We start from the raw sequence: 18909 nt of genomic DNA on the forward strand, positions 1-18909 counted from the left end.
GTAAGCCAGAAAGGGGTTTAGTTCCCAATATATGAGTTAATGCTTGATCCCATATTGTTTATACTACACTTAATTATTAATTATATATTACTATCTTGATTCAGCCTAGGGTTTTGGAAACCCTAACATCACCTTCCACCGTGGTCAATGCTCTAAGGCTGCGTTAATTTGGAAGAGAGAGTGAGGCATAAAAATTGAAAAACAGAAATGGAGAAATTTAAATTAAATTAAATTTTTTATTATATTTAATATAAAATATATAAAATTAATTATCTCTTAATATTTTATTTAGTTTAAAATAAATATAAAGATAAAATAAGAATATTAAAATATTTTTAATTATTAAAAAATATTATTAAAATTTGTTTTTATTTTTAAAAATTTTAGTCTTTTCTTGTTTTCATTTTCTAGAAGTATTGATAAAAGGATTAAAATTTTGATAATGTTAGAAAACAAAAAAAAAGTCAAAATTTATCTTATTTAATATTCATTAATTATTATAATAATTAATAAATAATAAATAAGACAAATTCTAATTATTTTTGGCTAATTTCTATTGGTTACCAAATATTTTAGCTAACATTTTATTACTCTAAAATTTTAATTTTAGTCTCTAGTCCACCAACACAATACCGAGTCTCAGTATCTCAATTTCAGTTCCACTATCCGAAAACAAACACTACCTAATAAACTTTCAACTACTACATACAAATATTCTAAAATAATTTTTAAGTGCAAAAACTTGAAATTAATTATGATTATTCTCCTAAATTAATTAGTTGAGTGTTCAGCTAACTCATTTATTTAAATAAATATTAAAAATTTAAATTTTATATTATAAAATGACATACCCTTAAATAAATTTTAAATTCAAAGCCAATTAGTCCTCAATAACATGTTAGATTAATTAAAAGATGGTTGTTCTCTTTATTATCTCAACATTTGATTTGGATATTTTTCATGTCCCAACAAGTTTTTTTATTTGATAATTCTCAAATTATTGACAATAATTTTCTTCTTTTTTTTTTTTTTAAATTATGCTTATGAATAGAGTGAGCACAATAAAATATACAAATACAAATGAAAGATGCCTTCCAAAAAATTTAGTATTGTAAAATTTATTTTTCTATTAATATTAAAATAAATTATTGATTTTTTTATATCTGTCTATAAACCCTAAAAGGAAAGATAGTACAAAACAAAATAGATACTCCTAATTAGCCTGGATCTTATAACAGACAAAGGGGAGAATATTAATTTATTTGAAAAGGTTTTATACGATTAATTAGATAAATTAAATTAAGGATAGATATAAATATTATATAGAGACTACTAGCTATAAGAGAAGAAAACAAAAACCCCTTTGTGTGGGTCTCTCACTCTCAGTGAAGTCAATCGTTTGGTGTTTGTTTCTTTGTTGTTTTTCATTATAGTAGCTAGCGATGGAACAATATAAAATTCCAATATGCCATGAGAATTTGAAAAGTTGTAACAACATAAAAGTATGCTACTATAGCTTGGCAAGTTGGCATTCCCATTTAAGCAAGGAAATGAGACACCATAGAATTTTATTTATCACTTTACATAGAGAATAATAATATAATATAATATATATTAAAAAGAGTGAGATAGAATTGAAGAAGAAAGAGATATGGTGGTAGCGAAGAGAGTGGGGGAAAAGGAATCACACATGAGTGTGTCCTTTTCTGTCTAATATTTTTTATCCCTTCTTCTACGCAGAGGGGAAATCCATAGTCACCCTATTTTTTTGTTGGTACAATTTTGTGGGATCAGAGGTAAGATATATTAACTTCACTTATATTTCATTTATTATCATGTTATAAATTATTTTTGAAATATAAATATCAATCGTAAATAAATTATTTTATTTATTAATTGAGACTATATTAAGTTAGTAAATTTTTTTCTCTTGAAATTAAATAGAGAATTTTCTATTAACATAAATTAAAAAAAAGTATAAAATCTAAAAGTGCTTAGGAGTTTGTTAGTAGAAAAAAATTTCAACATCTTTTCTGGAACTCAAATCTAAATGTTAATAAAATTACTAGTAAATATTTTTATATTTTTCACTATATTTTTAATTCGACGTGTCAAGTGTCAAGTATTAATTTATTGTGAAACTAAATTCTATTAAAAATTTAATATTGGTCAATAATTATTGCAAGTACAAAATAGATAATTTACTGTATTTGACTTTGTATTTAAGCGGAAATGTAGCTTCTAAATAATATATACCTACACAAACAAATAAAATAAGACAGCTATTTTTTTTATATATTATATTGATGTTGTTAATTGTTCTCTCCTCTTGTTCTAGTGTCATTTTCCGAGATATACCATGGAGGAAAACAAAACCGAAACCCAAATCCACCTGTTTTTTCTTGCCATACCTTTCTGGATTTTTTTATCTTTTAATAATTGTTGTCAATATTAATTAATAAATAAATAAAAAAATAGATAAGAATGAATATAATAATAATTGGTTCTACCTCACTCTCACTGCTGAACAACAGTTCCCTAGCTATCTATCTATCTTTTCATTCTTCTTCTTCTTCTTCTTCTTCAATTCAATTCAGTTCGTTCTCTCATGTGTCATTATTTCCCTTTACTACACTCATCACAATCTCTATCTAACTTTCTTGATGATGAGCATGTTTGTTTCATGTTTGGTACTACCCATTGCTAATTATATTAACATTATTCCCTTACCTTCTTCTTTCTAAATTAATTCTCCCTCTTTCTCTCTTATTACCTTCTCCTTCTCTCTCAAGTTTTGCATCTTTTTCAGAAGAAAAAGAAAGAAAGAAAAGCAAGAGAGAGAATCTATCTGAGTATGTATAAACAAATCACACTTTAACTGCTTCTTCCGCTTTAATTTGTGAGCATCATCTTGTGTGATTTGAGTAAAGCTAAAAGAAGATGCCGTTAGAAGGGATTTTCATGGAAGCAAGTTCATCAACCACACCTACCCCTGATCTTTCCCTTCAAATAAGCCCTCCAACTATCTCTTCTTCTTCATCTTCTTTGATCTGCAAGGGTAGTAGTAGTAGTAGCAGTAATAATCATAATAATAATAATAATAATAACTTCCCTGAGCTTTCTCTTGGAAGCAATTTCATCAATTATTCAAATAGCAGCAGCAACAACAACAACAGTTATTATAGAGCGATTAGTGGTGCTCATCATCACATAAATTACGGAGGAGTTTCACTTCTTGATGCATCTGACGGTGGAGGAGTGTTAAGGAGGCCAATCAAGGGTATTCCGGTGTATCACAACCGTTCGTTTCCCTTCATGGCAACATCATCATCACCGTCAACAATGGAATATTCTAGAGAAAACAACAAGGTTAATATGTGTTCATATCACCACCACCAATACATGATTCCTTCTTCATCACCTTCATCTATATCACTACCTAATAATAATAGTAATTACTTTATTGGACCCGCACCTTCTTCTTCTTCTTCTTCTTCGCCGGCTTTGGATCCAATCACAAGGCTCAGTGCCTTCAAATCTCATCATCATCCATTGCACCATCATCATCATGAAGTAGCAGCATCGCATCATCATCATCATCATCATCATGCTGGGTTTATGATGCGATCCAGCAGGTTCTTGCCCAAGCTACCTACAAAGAGGAGCATGAGAGCGCCCAGAATGAGGTGGACAAGCACCCTCCATGCCCGATTTGTTCATGCTGTTGAGCTTCTTGGCGGCCATGAAAGTAAAACTTTTTCTTCATCAACCACTTCCCCTACCCTATTTTTTTTTTTTTATGTTTATTATATCATTTATTTTAGGGATTCTTTTCCCCCTAAAAACTCTTTTGGAATTGACTTTTTTTTTTCCAGAATGAACTTCGTCTATATCATCTAAATTTCTCACACCACCACACCATTTTTAATAGCTTTTGAAAATATTTTATTGTATTAGGTGGGTGTTTATTATTTTCTTGTTCTTTCTTTGTTTCCTTTACCTTCTACTAAGCCTTTTTATTTAATTAGGGGTAGCTAATATATGATGAATTATTATTATTATTATAGGAGCAACTCCAAAGTCAGTTCTTGAACTCATGGATGTGAAGGATCTCACATTAGCCCATGTCAAAAGCCATTTGCAGGTATATATATTAGGACTATATATGCTCGGTTAATTAATTTTTAAATTAAACATATTTTAGGTCATATTGTAAAACTATTTATTTTTATGCTTTTATGTAATTTTCAAATAATACTCTTTTTTTTTTAAATAAGATATATTATATTAAATATATTCTAAAAACAGGTCTACCGCTCATGTTGGGCGGTGTGTTGGTGTAGAGCACGGTAACCGATGAAGCTAATATATAATGTGGCAGTGGGATTCAATTATTTTATTTTTAAGTTGAATTGTTTGAATTTAAAGAGCGAGTGAGAGTGGTAACTAGTAAGGTAAGGGAAGGAAGGAAGGAAATTAAGACTTTAACTTCTGAGACGAGCAGACACAGAAACAGGTTCTGCTTTGAGTGAGTGAGTGAGAGAGAGAGAGAGAGAGAGAGAAAAGAAGAGACAAAAGTCATCATTTAGCAATAATAATACAGGGTCTCATTACAATCTTATCAAACATCAACCTCGTGATTAATGAGGTTACCCACACAACCCCAGAAACCCAAACCTATCCTATACATAATATCACTCACTCACTTGACTCATTCAGATACCAAATGAGGATTATTCACTTTTTTTTTTAATTTTATTATAATTCATTATTTTCTTATTTATTAATAGTTTGTTTTATGTTTTATCTCTATTTTTATTAATTTTAATTAGATAATAAAAGAATGATCTTAATAAGAAATAAACTTTGTTTATATATGTCAGAAATATAATTATTTATATATTTTTTAATTAATTTAAATTTTTTTAAAAATAATATTATGACATAATAATAAAACTTTTATATATAACTTAAAAGTTTAAAATTCGATCTTTAATAATTCTAAAAGAAAAATAAAATTAACATAAGTTAAATAAAAAAGAATACTTAAGTAAAAATTTAAATAAATCTAAAAAAATTATTTAGAATTGCTATTTTTAAATTTAAATTGGTGTTTTATTTGTAGATATTTAATTTATAACCATTGTAAATTTGTAATTTTTATTTCATATTTCTTACTTCTGACTTAAGTTGATGTATGCCAACTATACAAATAGTAATATTCTTCTTATGCATAAACTCATACATGTCTTCTATTATTTTTCTACTTTCGTTACAAAATAGTTATCAAACAAGGCCTTATTATTTTATCTTTTAATATAACTTTAAATCAATGTATTTGGCATATATTGTTAAATCAATATTAATTTGCAAGCATTAGTAAAAGGCTTCTATAAAATGCCTCGTTTATGTGAGTGACTTGTTTTCCAGATGTATAGAACTGTTAAGACCACTGACAAGCCTGCAGCTTCTTCAGGTAATTCGGATTGCTTAATCTTCATTCATTTTTTTTTTCTTTTCTTTTTTTAGCAGCCTTATAACTTTTCCTTAAGCACACTCAATTTTCCTTTTTCATATAGAGTTCAAAATGTTTAAATAAAGGTAAAGAAAATCTCACTTACCTAGAAGTTACCTTAGGTTGTTCTTTTTTCAGTGTCTACATTTTTTTTACTATTACTTTTGAATTTCACAGCACCTGTTTCCTTTCTTTATTGTCTCTTACATCGAAAACTTACCACACACCCTTTAAAGGCTTTTCAAATAGTCATTACTCTGGTATCCACATTACTCAATAACAATAATAAATAATAATAATAATAAAAACTTTGAAGACTCATGCATGCACACACTACTAGAAAAAGGGTTTTTTCGGACGAATTTTGAGACGAAATTGAAATAAATTTCGAACAAATTACAGACAAATTTTTTTTTTCAAACAAATTTGGGACGAATTTTTTTTGTCCCAAAAAGCCTTGTTGCTAATTTAAATTTTGTCTGAAATTTCGTCCGAAATTTTTTTCAGACAATTTTGTGACAGATTTCAAATAGGCATTTATCTACTAGATTTCTAACTATTATGATGTATTTTAGACGAATTTCAGACAGATTAGTCAACATAAAGACAACGTATTTCAGACAAATTTCAAACATAAAAATATTAATTTTTAGATAAATTTCAAACAAAAAATATACTTTATTTCAAACAAATTTCGAACGAATTTAGTCAAATATAACAAATTTTTTTCGAACAAATTTTAGACAAATCAAATATTTCTTTTCAATTAAATTTCAGACAAATTTAAATTAAAAGAACTTATGTATTTGAAACAAATTTCATACAAAACAAAAAAATATTTTCACACAAATTTTCTACAAATTTAATATAATATTTCAAATAATTTTCACACAAAATAATTTGCTATTTAATAGATAAATATTTTAGAAAATAAATTGTATTCGATCTTCTTTCTATATTAAGACCATCATAATCATTTTTTTCATATTACATCATCCAAATTCTAAACACATAATAAAATAATAAAAAATTAATTACCATAAAAGTGTTAAAAAAATATTTATTATTAAAATACTTTTGTCCATAAATGTAATAAAACTAAAATAAGAAAAAAAAATACTTAAACTAAAACAAAGAAAGCCTTTAAAAAGGTCATATATCATGAGTGAAATAAAATGTACTAACTAAATCACCTAAAAATTTCTTAATCTAAATCAGAAAAAATATATACTCCAAATATCAATCACTCATGTTATCATCACTAGAGCCTGTCCCAAGCTCATCTTCCGTAGGATCAGACAAGGTTGAAGGAAGTGGCAGATTCAACTTTTTATATAAAGCATGAATTGTCTTTTCAGTAGAACCAATTCTTTTCTGTTGAACTTTTAGTTGACGTCCTTGATCTTTTAACTTGTGCTCAGCATCTTTCAACTTAACCTTTTGCTCTTCATTGATAATTTCCTGCTCCTTTGCCTTTTCTTTCCACATGTGAAGTTCTTGCTCAATATTTAGATTGTCTTTGGATGTCTCTGAACAATTTCTGGAATCCAACTTTGAAGAGAGATCTAAACCAAAAGAACCTAAACCAAATGCAGCTTTCTTTTTTCCCTTTGTCACAACTTCATTCCAAACAGTATAATCATCTGGTATATCTAGGCCTTCCTTAGTTGCCTCAACATCTCCCTCATTATCCAAGGATAAAGCTACTTGAGAAAGTTCTGTCTTTCGCTTTTTGAATTCACCCTACAAAATCAATTCATGTTAATTGCAACTAAATATGCCATGAACAAATACTAACATATAGTGAAAATTAGCAATTGAAAAAAACAAAAAGAAGAACAAACTAGCATCACATACAATGACTTTCTCAGATCTTTCATCAATCCAACTTTTGTCTTTTTTGGTGTGGCATTTAGTATAAACCTCCTCCAGAGAAGGTTTTACTCCCGTAGCTTTCTCCTATAATATAACAGTTTTAATCGATAGGAAAGAAAAAAGAATAAGAAAACATTGCAAAAATAATAAGAACAAGACTATAAATAAACTATTTTTATCTTACCATTCTGCGTGCATGTTCACCCATAGATATGGAACCACCAGTATGCATAGAACTTCCAGCATTTGATGCTCGATTCACAGTATTTGCTGCTGACCAGTTCTTAAATTTCGAATCTGTAGCAAAATAATGTAATAGTTGACGCCAAACGGGTTCAGGAATATATTTTGGTACATGGTTAGGGTCTTTTGAATAATTGCGTCTCTCCTGATTCATCAATGATCTTAATCGATCACTCCCTTTAATCTCAAAAATTTGACGAATTCTTGCATTGTGTTGAGGTTCCCACATACAATTTTTCTATAAAAGAAAACAAACATATACATTGAATTACCCACTATGTATAATATCAAAATAACAAAAAAAATGATAATAAATACTTACCTTAAATTCAGTAAACCACAAATCTCGCATTTGCTCACTAGCATGTTTCCAGGAAGGGCAGAATTCTGAAAATTTGCTTTTAATGGCATTTGTTACATGACGAACAGCAGTACATGGATTAAACCTATAAGAAGTTCAAATAATGAGTAATTACACATGTATTCACAATAAAAACAATATAGAGAGAACGCTAAAACAGAAAACTGATTGTTGTACTTACTCATTGCCAAAAGGTTCTATTTTCAAGAGCCCTTCTTGAGTGACAAGTTCACCTTCTTGAGCAAGAGATCCATCGTGATGATTTTCATCCGATGAGTGAGCATGATGTAAATTTTGTTCATTATTAGGAGCATTATGAAATGATTGAGGTTGGATAGGTGAACAGTATGGTGATTCAGTTGGTGATGGTGATGGTGATGGTGTATGATCGGCATGGGAAGATAATAAATTTCTCTTGAATTTTTGTGGTGGCTGCGAAGAAGAGGGTGGCAATGCTGAAGGCTTTTTAGATACATGTGAAGGAACTGAAACTCGTGATTTTGTAGGTTTAGGGTGTGAAAGCTTAGGTTTGTGTGCACTAATCACCTCCTTATTAACAGATTTTTGTACTTTAATTGACAAGTGTTTTTTATTTTTTTTAGAACCTGACATCTAAAACAACAAAAGATTTATAAGATTAGTAAGACATTGCATCTAAATTTCAGTAACATGTACATCATCGAAAGAATTAAAAAAATAACAATGTAAAATAATACTTAGCTGCCAAAATAATCAATGAGGATGTAAAATAAAGTGCTACTATGTTTTAGTACTGAGTACTAATAAATATGTACACATGAGCATTTAAGAAGTTCATAGCAAGGATAATACTGTATTTGTGAAAGGAGCAGATTGTGTGAAAGGTAGAAACAGAAAATACTATAAATTAATTGATCACTATTCATGTTACTACTTAGGGTGTGTTTGGCAAACCCGTCTGAGAGGATAAAAGTGCGTTGAAGTTCTTTGAACGCTGCTTTTTTATCTTTGGTAATCTTTCTCCTCTAAACGCAGAAGTGATTTTGCAGCTTAAAAGCACGTTTACTAGAAGCAAAAAATTGTTGCTTCTGCGTTCACTTCAACGTGAGTTCACCTTTGATGATCATTATTGATTTTTTCCAAAAGAATTTTCATATTTGTTTCAAGTCATTTCAAATATTTTCAATTTTTAGTTTTTTTCAATAAATTAAATAAAAAATAAATCACAAATAATAATAAAAACATAATTAGTAAAAAATTAGAATCCAAAATAATAAACAAAATAAGATTATATATTGAGAGTACTCATAAAAGGTACTAAAATATATTTTTTTATATGTTATTTTTAATTTAATAAATAAATATTAATTTTTATTAAAAAAATTATAACAAACTAAAATAGAATTTTATAAACAATATTATATAAAAAATATACTAAAAGAAGTATAAAACAAATTAAATATACCAAAAAATAATATTATAATTTAATATTATATTTTTTTAGTAATTAACTAATTATCTATCTAAAAGTGATTTTAACTAATATGATCCAAACAATTTCATTCTATCAAAATCAATTTTAGTATAGAATTGCCAAACATAAATCATACTGGCACAAACTCACTTCTATCTAAAATCAATTGTACAAAATCACTTCCATTCAAACTTCAGTTTGACCAACTCTAATCCAAACACACACTTAGTAATATCATTCTAACTCGATAATTTTCTCCTAGTTTTTCGTTACCAATTCTAACAAGGCAACAACATGGTTCATTTACAAGCACTCAATTCAACCAAAACAATAATCGCAACACAGACATACTCAAAGTAAATTCAACCATTAAACTATAATCACAATATTATCAACGACAATTATAATTCATAGTCACAAACCAAAGTCAATTACATCAAATAATCACATAATAAAACGCTAGGTGTTTTTGCAATAAAATTCCAGTCATAAATACCTTTTTACTCATTTCTTTATTAGAATGCATGATTATGCCGTAGTCTTCACTAAAATATGTGTGCGTGTAGCTTGTTACTGACTCCTGCTTTCCTAAAAAGAAGCCATAGGATACAATCAAAAGGTTATATATTATAAAAGCCATTTTAACAAACGGTTAGAAGAAAAATAAATGGAAGCAGAACGCGGAAGAAGTGGGGAAGTGGAACGTCGAAGAAGAACGGGCGCTTAAAATAATTTTTTATATCATTTTCAAAAATATCATTTCTATTAAAATGAAATAGATTTTTTGGGACAATGGTAATGGAGGCCAAACTGAATTCTTCAGAAATTTTAGAGTCCCTCAAGCATTGGCAAGGTACCATATACAACTAGGACACAAATTTAAGGGTCATGGAGATAAAATCCTTAGCTGTCGTAGAACCTTAATTCTTAGCTGTTTTGATACATCATATGCATCAGCTGTGGCGTTGGCAGAGAAAGCAAAGGTTCTGCTTCTAGCAAATATTGTTGGAGGTGCACAAAATATCACACCTGATATATTCCAAATTGAAAGAGAAGGATTTATGGATTATGGCTGGATTCAGCTTTGGTTATGTGATTCCGATGAGATCAAGTGGAGCTTTATACCATGGTGTGCCTCCTAGTGGCCTTTTTGAGAAGCTAGAGCATCGATATATAAGCAAATGTCCACTGAAAACGCGTCTCTTCACACCTGCGATTGCTCGAGGCCTGCAACAGTTGGAAAAGCTAGATATATTTTCATGTGATGAACTGAAGCATATACTTGAAGATGAGGAGATAAGTGGACAGGATCATAGGGTGATCTTCTCAAAATTGAAAAAACTTCATATTATGGGGTGCCAAATGCTAGAATATGTAATCCCAGTTACTTTTTCTCAAGGCCTTGTGCAATTGGAGTCTTTGGATATAGATTATTGTGGTGAGTTGAAATATGTGATTGGAGAATGCAGCTCAGATGGTGATACAAGTCATCAAAATGGAATCAACATTGAGTTTCCTGCGCTTCAGGTGCTTCGACTTACTGATAATTGGAACATGATTGGCATTTTTCCCCAGTGTTACAGAGCAGCATGGCCATCTCTGCATAAGTTTTATTTGGAATATTGTCCAAAGCTTAAGATAATGTCCATTAATACTTTCAAGGCTAATGAATGCAAGGTGAGCAAAGTGATAAGGCCTAGTTAACTTGAAATTACTTTCCTTGTATATTATCCAAAACAAAAATTATAAAATAAAAAATTATAACAAACTAAAATTAGAATCCAAAACAATAAACTACCAATTACTTTCGTATCTTTAAGCAGTTAACTTTTACCTTTGACTTTATTTTGGTATAGATAAAATCAAAGTATCAAGGCAGAAGAGCAATGCTAGCAAGCGTAGTAATAGGAGGAACTTTAAAATCCCATCAGTTAAGTCAAAATTTGAGTCATCTATATATGAAGATGGGTGCATCTTCATAAATTTTATAAATGTTCTTTTCTTTCCACTTAGTGAACTGTATAGAGTCATCTATCTCAGTTCTGTTTTCAATTGCAATTCTTATCTCTAAGGCAACATGTTCTGCAAACATATCAAAAGTACAGCCCTACCAATACAATTTTATATGTTCAACCAAAATACCTAATGTTTTATATCTAACATAAAGCTTCCCTTAACAATCAAATTAACAATGAAGAAAGAAAATTATCAATGAACAAAGCTGAGAAAGAAACACTACTCACAAAAATTAGAACCTTGCAGAAGACGCACAAAAAGAAGAGGAGGCACGAACAATCAAGCGAAGGGGTGGTGTCTGAGGCTGGCAGGGGCGCAGGTTCTGAGACCGGCGGAGGCAAACACATGCAGGAGGCTGGGCGGTTGTTCGCAAGTGAAGGCTGGTAACTGGGAGTGCGATTGATGATGGTGGAGGTGGTCTGAGGTGCGAGATTGGAGGTTGGAGTGGTGGATGTCTGAGACCTGAGACAGGAGGCAGAGCACGAGCGGCCAAGCACGAGCGGCAACGCACAGACAGAAGCAGAGCACGCAGAAGAATCACGAAGCACGAGCGGCAACCACAGTCCGGAGGCAGAGCACGCAGGAGGAGGGAGAAGGAGATGAAGAACTGACCAGGAAACAGTGAAACCAAAAGAAAGTTCTGAAACAAGGTTTGGTTTTTGACAAGGTAACCTAAGTAGCTATAATACGAGGGACTGGGAGAAGGCACTCAAAAACTAATCCCCTGAAACTAAAAGAAGGCGGTTTTGATAAAAAAAAAAACAAATTTTGGCGCAAAGTGAAATTTAATAAGTGGCATTGAAATAACTATGTATAACAAATTTTTTAAAATTAAAATTATATCTAATTTTTAATATCAAATTAAAAAAGATAAAATTACAACAAAAATATATTCAATAAGTTATAGAATAGAATATTGATATCTAAAAGATAGATATTTTAAAAAAAATATATCTAATAATAATTTTAAAATATTTAAATTAAATTATGTTCTTAAATTTTTGTTATATAATAATCTGAAAAGATAAATATTTAATAAAATTAATATTTGAAATTTTTGTTTTTTTTTATATTACTAGATAAGATAGATAGTCACCAAAAAAAAGATAAGATAGATAAGATGAGATAACTGCCTCGAATTATATAAGTCAGAGATTCTTTAGTTACATTCTTTATTTCACACACATATACTTTATAAATCCATCTTAATTTGAGCACTGGAATATCCTTGCTAGGTACATATCCAATCTAACAACTGTTTTAGCTCACAAATTTCCAATTCATTTCACAATCCGTACCAAAGATTTTTAGATAAGTAATTTTTTCTCCAATTTTTTTACATTATTTATATAATTTTATATTAATGTGCTAAAGAGTTCTCTTGAAAAAAATTATATAGAGGTAAATTTTTTTAATAACTATCATTATGTGATTTAATGTTCATTACTATGATTTTTTACTATTAAAAAGTTGTAATGTGCTTTTCCTCTTTCAAGAAGTTGTAATGTGCTTTTCCTCTTTCAACGTGCTTGCTAAACATATCCTAAGTGTGTGTTTGGATTTACGTTGAGCAAACTGGAGTTTGAATGGAATTGATTTTGTAGAATTGATTTTGGGTAGAAGTGAGTTTGTGCCAACATAATTTATGTGTGGCAATTTTTACTAAAATTGATTTTGATAAAATAAATATTGTTTGGATAATATTAGTTAAAATCACTTCTAGATAAATAATTAATTAATTACTAAAAAAATATAATATTAAATTATAGTATTATTTTTTAAGTATATTTAATCTTTTTTAATATTTTTTATATAGTATTTTTTTATAGTACTCTATTTTGGTATATTATAGTTTTTTATTGTTATAATAAAAATTAATATTTGTTTATGAAATTAAAAATAACATATAAAAATTGATAACTTTTTTAGTATTTTTTTATAGTAAAAATTAATATTTATTTATTAAATTAAAAATAATATATAAAATAACATATTTTAGTATTCTTTTTTAGTACTCTTAATAATCATATTTTTTTTATTATTTTAGGTTCTAATTTTTTACAAGTTATATTTTTATTATTATTTATAATTAATTTTAATTTTAATTTATCATTTTTAATAGGAACAATAATACATATTATAAAAAATTAAAATAGTAAACAATGTACAAAAATTAGAATAATTGTTTTAATATTCTCAGTATTTATTTAAAAAAAATTATGAAAAAATCAATAATAACTAGCAACAACCTAAATGTGTTTCACAAACACACTCTAAGTGTAGAAACTAGAAAGTTTTCAACTATAAATTATGTTGACACAAACTTACTTTTATTCAAAATTGATTTTATTCAAATTCCAGTTTGACAAATTACAATTCAAACACACACTTAAACATTTAACGGCTCTTTCAAGCTCATTTAGTGAAGGCTATAATTGTATATATTATGCCTTCTTGTCACCGTAAAAAACTATTTATATTTCATTTAATATAATATTAAGAATATTATTGAGATAACATTTTACTGAGAAAAAAAAAAAAGAAAACATTGTTTATATCTTTATATTTTTTCTTTTTACTATGTGATTTTTTTCCAAAAAATAACATTTGCACATTGTTAATAGCAATAATTCTATACGTATATTTTATATATGTCATTATTTTATTGAAAATATTTAATAACTATTTTTCATATTTATTTTGTAAATGATTATAAAAAGAGAATGTAATTGAGAGATTATATGTATAAATTATTTTATTGGGATACCAAAATTTATCATTTCTACTGTTTAATTTGAAAAATATTAGTCTTTTAATAGATAATATATTTTGCAAGCTTATTTTTATTCTAATTTTAGTATAAATTTTTTGTCACATTTTTAATTATATCAAATTTATGAAAAATAAATAAATATAATTAAGTTTTAAAAAAATACAACTTTTTTTTAGTACTTGGTTTATGCACTACTTTACGGTTAGAAGAAAAAGACTGAAGAGAGGCTAAAATTAATTTTTTTATATGTTAAAAATCAATTTATTTGCTGGATCGAAACACTACATTATAAATTAGTTTTGATAATATCATTGTCAATATTCTTTGTTAAGTTTTGATTTTTTTATCAATTTTTAATTAATTTTTCTTATTCATAGTATAGATAGTTTTTTTAGAATTTTTTTATGTTCACTGATGTATATTTATCAAAATATAATATTATAATTTTGTAACATGAAATTAATTATACTCATAGTTGATTATCTCATAAAAATATTATTTAAGTAATCTAATTTTTAATATACTTTATATGTAGATATGGAAATTCCAGAACAACGAAAGTGGATGTACAATAGAAATTTACCAAACCGAGGAGGATTACGACAGGAATTTGTCAATGGTGTTCGACATTTTATTGATACAGTTAAAAAACAACCTCAATTTGTACTCGAAGGTGGTGTACTTAGATGTCCTTGCAACAAACATAAAAATAAGATTTTTTTAACTCCGGATGAGGTTTTACTAGATTTATATAAATATGGTTTCATGCCAAGATACTGGTGTTGGGATTCACATGGAGAGAGTCCTTTGCACTTGAATGTAGATCATGATAATCAAGAAGGTACATGTTCTTCTCCGCATGCTAATGTGCCAATAAGAAATTCGTATGAATCTATGGTGGTCGATGCTGCTGGACCAGAATTGATGAGTCAATTTGAAGAACACATGGAGGAGCCTCCGAATGCAGAAGCTAAAAAATTTTATGATTTATTACAGTCTGCTCAGCGCCCATTATTTGAGGGATGTATGGATCATTCAGAATTATCAATGGCAGTTAAAATGTTGAGTATAAAAGCTAAAGGGAATGTATCTCAACAGATCTTTGATGATTTCGTGAAAGCTATGAAAGAAGTGATGCCGAAGGATAACTTACTTGTCTCCAGTTTTTATGAAGCAAAGAAGTTAGTATCAAAACTTGGCATGGAAAGCAATAAAATTGATTGTTGCATTAATGGTTGTATGCTGTATTACAAGGAGGATGATATACCAAGAAAGGAATGTAAATTTTGTCATTCTCCAAGGTACAAGATAGGTAAAAAGGGTAAATCAGTGCCTTTGAAACGAATGCACTATTTACCGCTTATACCTCGTTTAAGAAGACTTTATGCTTCAATGAACACAGCACCTCACATGCGATGCCATTTTGATCACGAGTTTAAAGGAGTTATTGAGCATCCATCGAATTCAAAAGCATGGAAGTATTTTGATAGAAAACATCCACAATTTTCTCAAGAACCACGCAATGTCAGACTAGGATTATGTGCTGATGGATTCACCCCTTTTGGTCAATCTGGTAAACAATATTCATGTTGGCCAATAATTGTCACTCCTTATAACCTGCCTCCTTCTATGTGCATGAAAACTCCTTACATGTTTTTATCCATGATTATCCCTGGTCCTCGTAATCCCAAAACTAGGATTGATGTATACCTGCAGCCCTTGATTGATGAGCTAAAACTACTATGGGAAGATGGCGTTTTAACTTATGATATTCATTCCAAGTCAAATTTTGTAATGCGAGCTGCATTGTTGTGGACTATTAATGATTTTCCTGCATATGGAATGTTATCTGGATGGATGATAGCAGGCAGGCTAGCATGCCCATACTGTATGGAACGAACAAAGGCATTCCAATTAAAAAATGGGGGAAAGCCATCATGGTTTGATTGCCACAGACAATTCTTGCCAGATAATCACATGTTTAGAAGAAACAAGGATGCATTCTATAAGAATAGAATTGAAAGATCAGAACCTCCGCCAAGATTGACTGGAGAGCAAATATGGGATATAGTTCAGAATTATGATAAGATAAGTGATGTTGAGCAACTTGAGATAGAAGGATATGGAAGTATGCATAATTGGACCAAAAGAAGCATATTTTGGGATTTGCCTTATTGGCGTCATAATTTAATCCGTCATAACCTTGATGTAATGCATATTGAGAAGAATGTATTTGATAATATATTCAATACTGTCATGGACATTAAAGAGAAGACTAAAGATAATGCAAAGGCTAGAATGGATCTGTCATTATACTGCAAGCGAAAAAGTTTAGAACTGCCAGTACAAAGTGGAGGTAAAATTATAAAACCCAAAGCAAACTACACATTTACCCTCCAGCAAAAGAGGGCAATATGTGAATGGGTGAAAGAGTTAAGGATGCCTGATGGATATGTTTCAAATTTAGGGAGATGTGTTGACATGAAAGAGGGCAAGTTATATGGAATGAAAAGTCATGATTGTCATATATTTATGGAACGTTTACTCCCAATCGCTTTTAGTTCATTGCCAGAGCAGATATGGAAGCCAATAACAGAGTTAAGTCAATTTTTTCGAGATTTATGCTCAACATCGTTACGAGAAGATGTTCTCAATAAGCTTGAAGAAAATATTCCAATTGTGCTATGCAAATTAGAACGTATTTTTCCTCCTGGATTTTTTGACTCAATGGAACATCTACCTATTCATTTGCCATTCGAAGCATTGCTCGGTGGTCCTGTGCAATATAGATGGATGTATCCTTTTGAGAGGTACCTTAGTCACACCTCTATATTTATTCTCAAATTTCTTTTTACTGTTTTATGAAGCCAATTATTTTTTATTTGATTTTTGTTATGAATTTTTTCATGATAGGTTTCTCCATCATCTTAAGAAAAAGGTCAAGAACAAAGCACATGTTGAAGGATCTATCGTTGAATCATACCTAATTGAGGAGATTTCTCACTTTTGTGAGTACTATTTTAACCAAACTAGCATCAACGCAAAGCAAAATGATGAAAGTGATGATTCAATTGAGCAAAATTTGTCTATTTTTAATTTGCCTGGTTGTTTGGCTGATGAATGCAAAACTCGTTATTTAGATGACAAAGAATTCAGTGCAGCCATGAATCATATACTAATAAACTGTGATGAAATTAAGCCATATATTGAGTGAGTATTTATCTTCCTATATATATTCTTACTATTAATAATATTTTCTGATATTAATAATTTTAATTTATTTGAAATTTATGTACTATAGGATCTTTGTGGACTTCATACGCCAAGATCATATTACTTTAAGTGATGAACAAGTTGATCAATTTATTGAAGCGGATTTTGCAGAATGGTTTAAAAATTATGTAAGTCAACATGATTTGATAATCTTATTGTACACACATTTTTTGGTAGATGACATATTATATTCTAACTTATTGGTTCTTATTTAATACAGGTTCATGATCCTTTAAATAATGTGACAGATTCGAATATTCATTCTTTGGCATGGGGTCCTTTGAGAATTGTTAAATGTTGGCCTATCTACAAAGTCAATGGCTTCAAGTTTCACACAAGATCTCACTCGAGTGGAAAGTCAACTCAGAATTATGGAATATGTGTCAAAGGCACAGGTTATGGTGAATATGAAAATGACTTCTATGGCCAGCTTGATGAAATTATTCAAGTTGAGTATACTGGGCTACCACTAAAAAGAGTTGTACTATTTAAATGTGAATGGTTTGATCCCACGATCGGCAAAGGAACAAAAGTAAACAAAGAGTATGGAATCATACAGATTCGAAAGAATCGACGATATGTTAAATATGATCCGTTTATCATTGCACATAAAGCAATTCAAGTATATTTTGCACCTCATCCAATGAGCAACACCAGAGAAAAAGCAGAATGGTGGTTTATATTCAAGACTAAAGCAAGAGGTGAGATTGAGATTGAAACAACGGAGGATTTTGCATATCAAGAAGATGACACAAATCAATCTAACAATCATATCTCAAATGATATTGACATTATTGTTGATTTACTGGATACTAATAGTACAAGATATGAAGAAGAAGAAGAAGAAGAAGAAGAAGATAATGATGATGATGATGATGATGATGATGATGAGCTACTTGGGGATGAGGACGAAGACATGGATGAGGATGAGAACGAGGACGAGAACGACGACGACGAGAACAATGAGGATGAAGATCAAAATGAATAGTATGAAAAAGTCCACTAAGAAATGTATTTATTTGTATTTTTTTTTAAATTTTTAATATACCTTAATGTTATGAAAAAGTATATGACTTTTTTATTTTACGTGATTTTTTTATTGTATTTTATTTTGACTATTTTTTAGAAGATTGGATATAATTTATTGAGAAAGTCTAGGGGCCAGCACTTTTATTAAAATTTGGCCAGCAATTTAACCATAATAAAAAATGAGTAATTCTCCACCATTAGATGTAATCTCACACCATTAAAAACACTACTGATGGCTACAAATCACAAAATTTGCTGGACCCCTAGCACTCCTCTAATTTATTTTTAAGATTTTTATATATGTAATTCTTTTAGATACACTTTATCTTAAATTTGTTAAAAAATTAAATTTTGAATGATTATAACGTAAA

The 18909-nt window shown here is 29.2% G+C and overlaps 1 protein-coding gene across 3 annotated transcripts; it reads left to right on the forward strand.

Annotated features, from left to right (window-relative positions):
- Nucleotides 1-2484: 2484 nt before the first annotated feature.
- LOC112765436 (uncharacterized) lies at nt 2485-18595 on the forward strand. 3 transcript variants are annotated; one of them, XM_025811336.3, is made up of 8 exons: nt 2485-3748; nt 4068-4144; nt 5431-5476; nt 14772-17046; nt 17150-17244; nt 17377-17446; nt 17538-17637; nt 17730-18595. In XM_025811336.3, the coding sequence occupies exons 1-8, from the start codon at nt 2941-2943 to the stop codon at nt 18495-18497; spliced, it is 4239 nt and encodes a 1412-aa protein (XP_025667121.2). In that variant the 5' UTR covers nt 2485-2940; the 3' UTR covers nt 18498-18595. The 3 variants fall into 3 exon arrangements, with proteins under 3 accessions (XP_025667121.2, XP_029150472.1, XP_025667120.2); XM_029294639.2 differs by having other exon boundaries at nt 17150-17446; XM_025811335.3 differs by lacking the exons at nt 2485-3748; nt 4068-4144; nt 5431-5476 and adding an exon at nt 11993-12130 and having other exon boundaries at nt 17150-17446.
- The last annotated feature ends 314 nt before the right edge of the window (nt 18596-18909 follow it).

The sequence above is a fragment of the Arachis hypogaea genome, chromosome 17 (assembly GCF_003086295.3).
Source record: "Arachis hypogaea cultivar Tifrunner chromosome 17, arahy.Tifrunner.gnm2.J5K5, whole genome shotgun sequence".
NCBI lineage: Eukaryota > Viridiplantae > Streptophyta > Magnoliopsida > Fabales > Fabaceae > Arachis > Arachis hypogaea.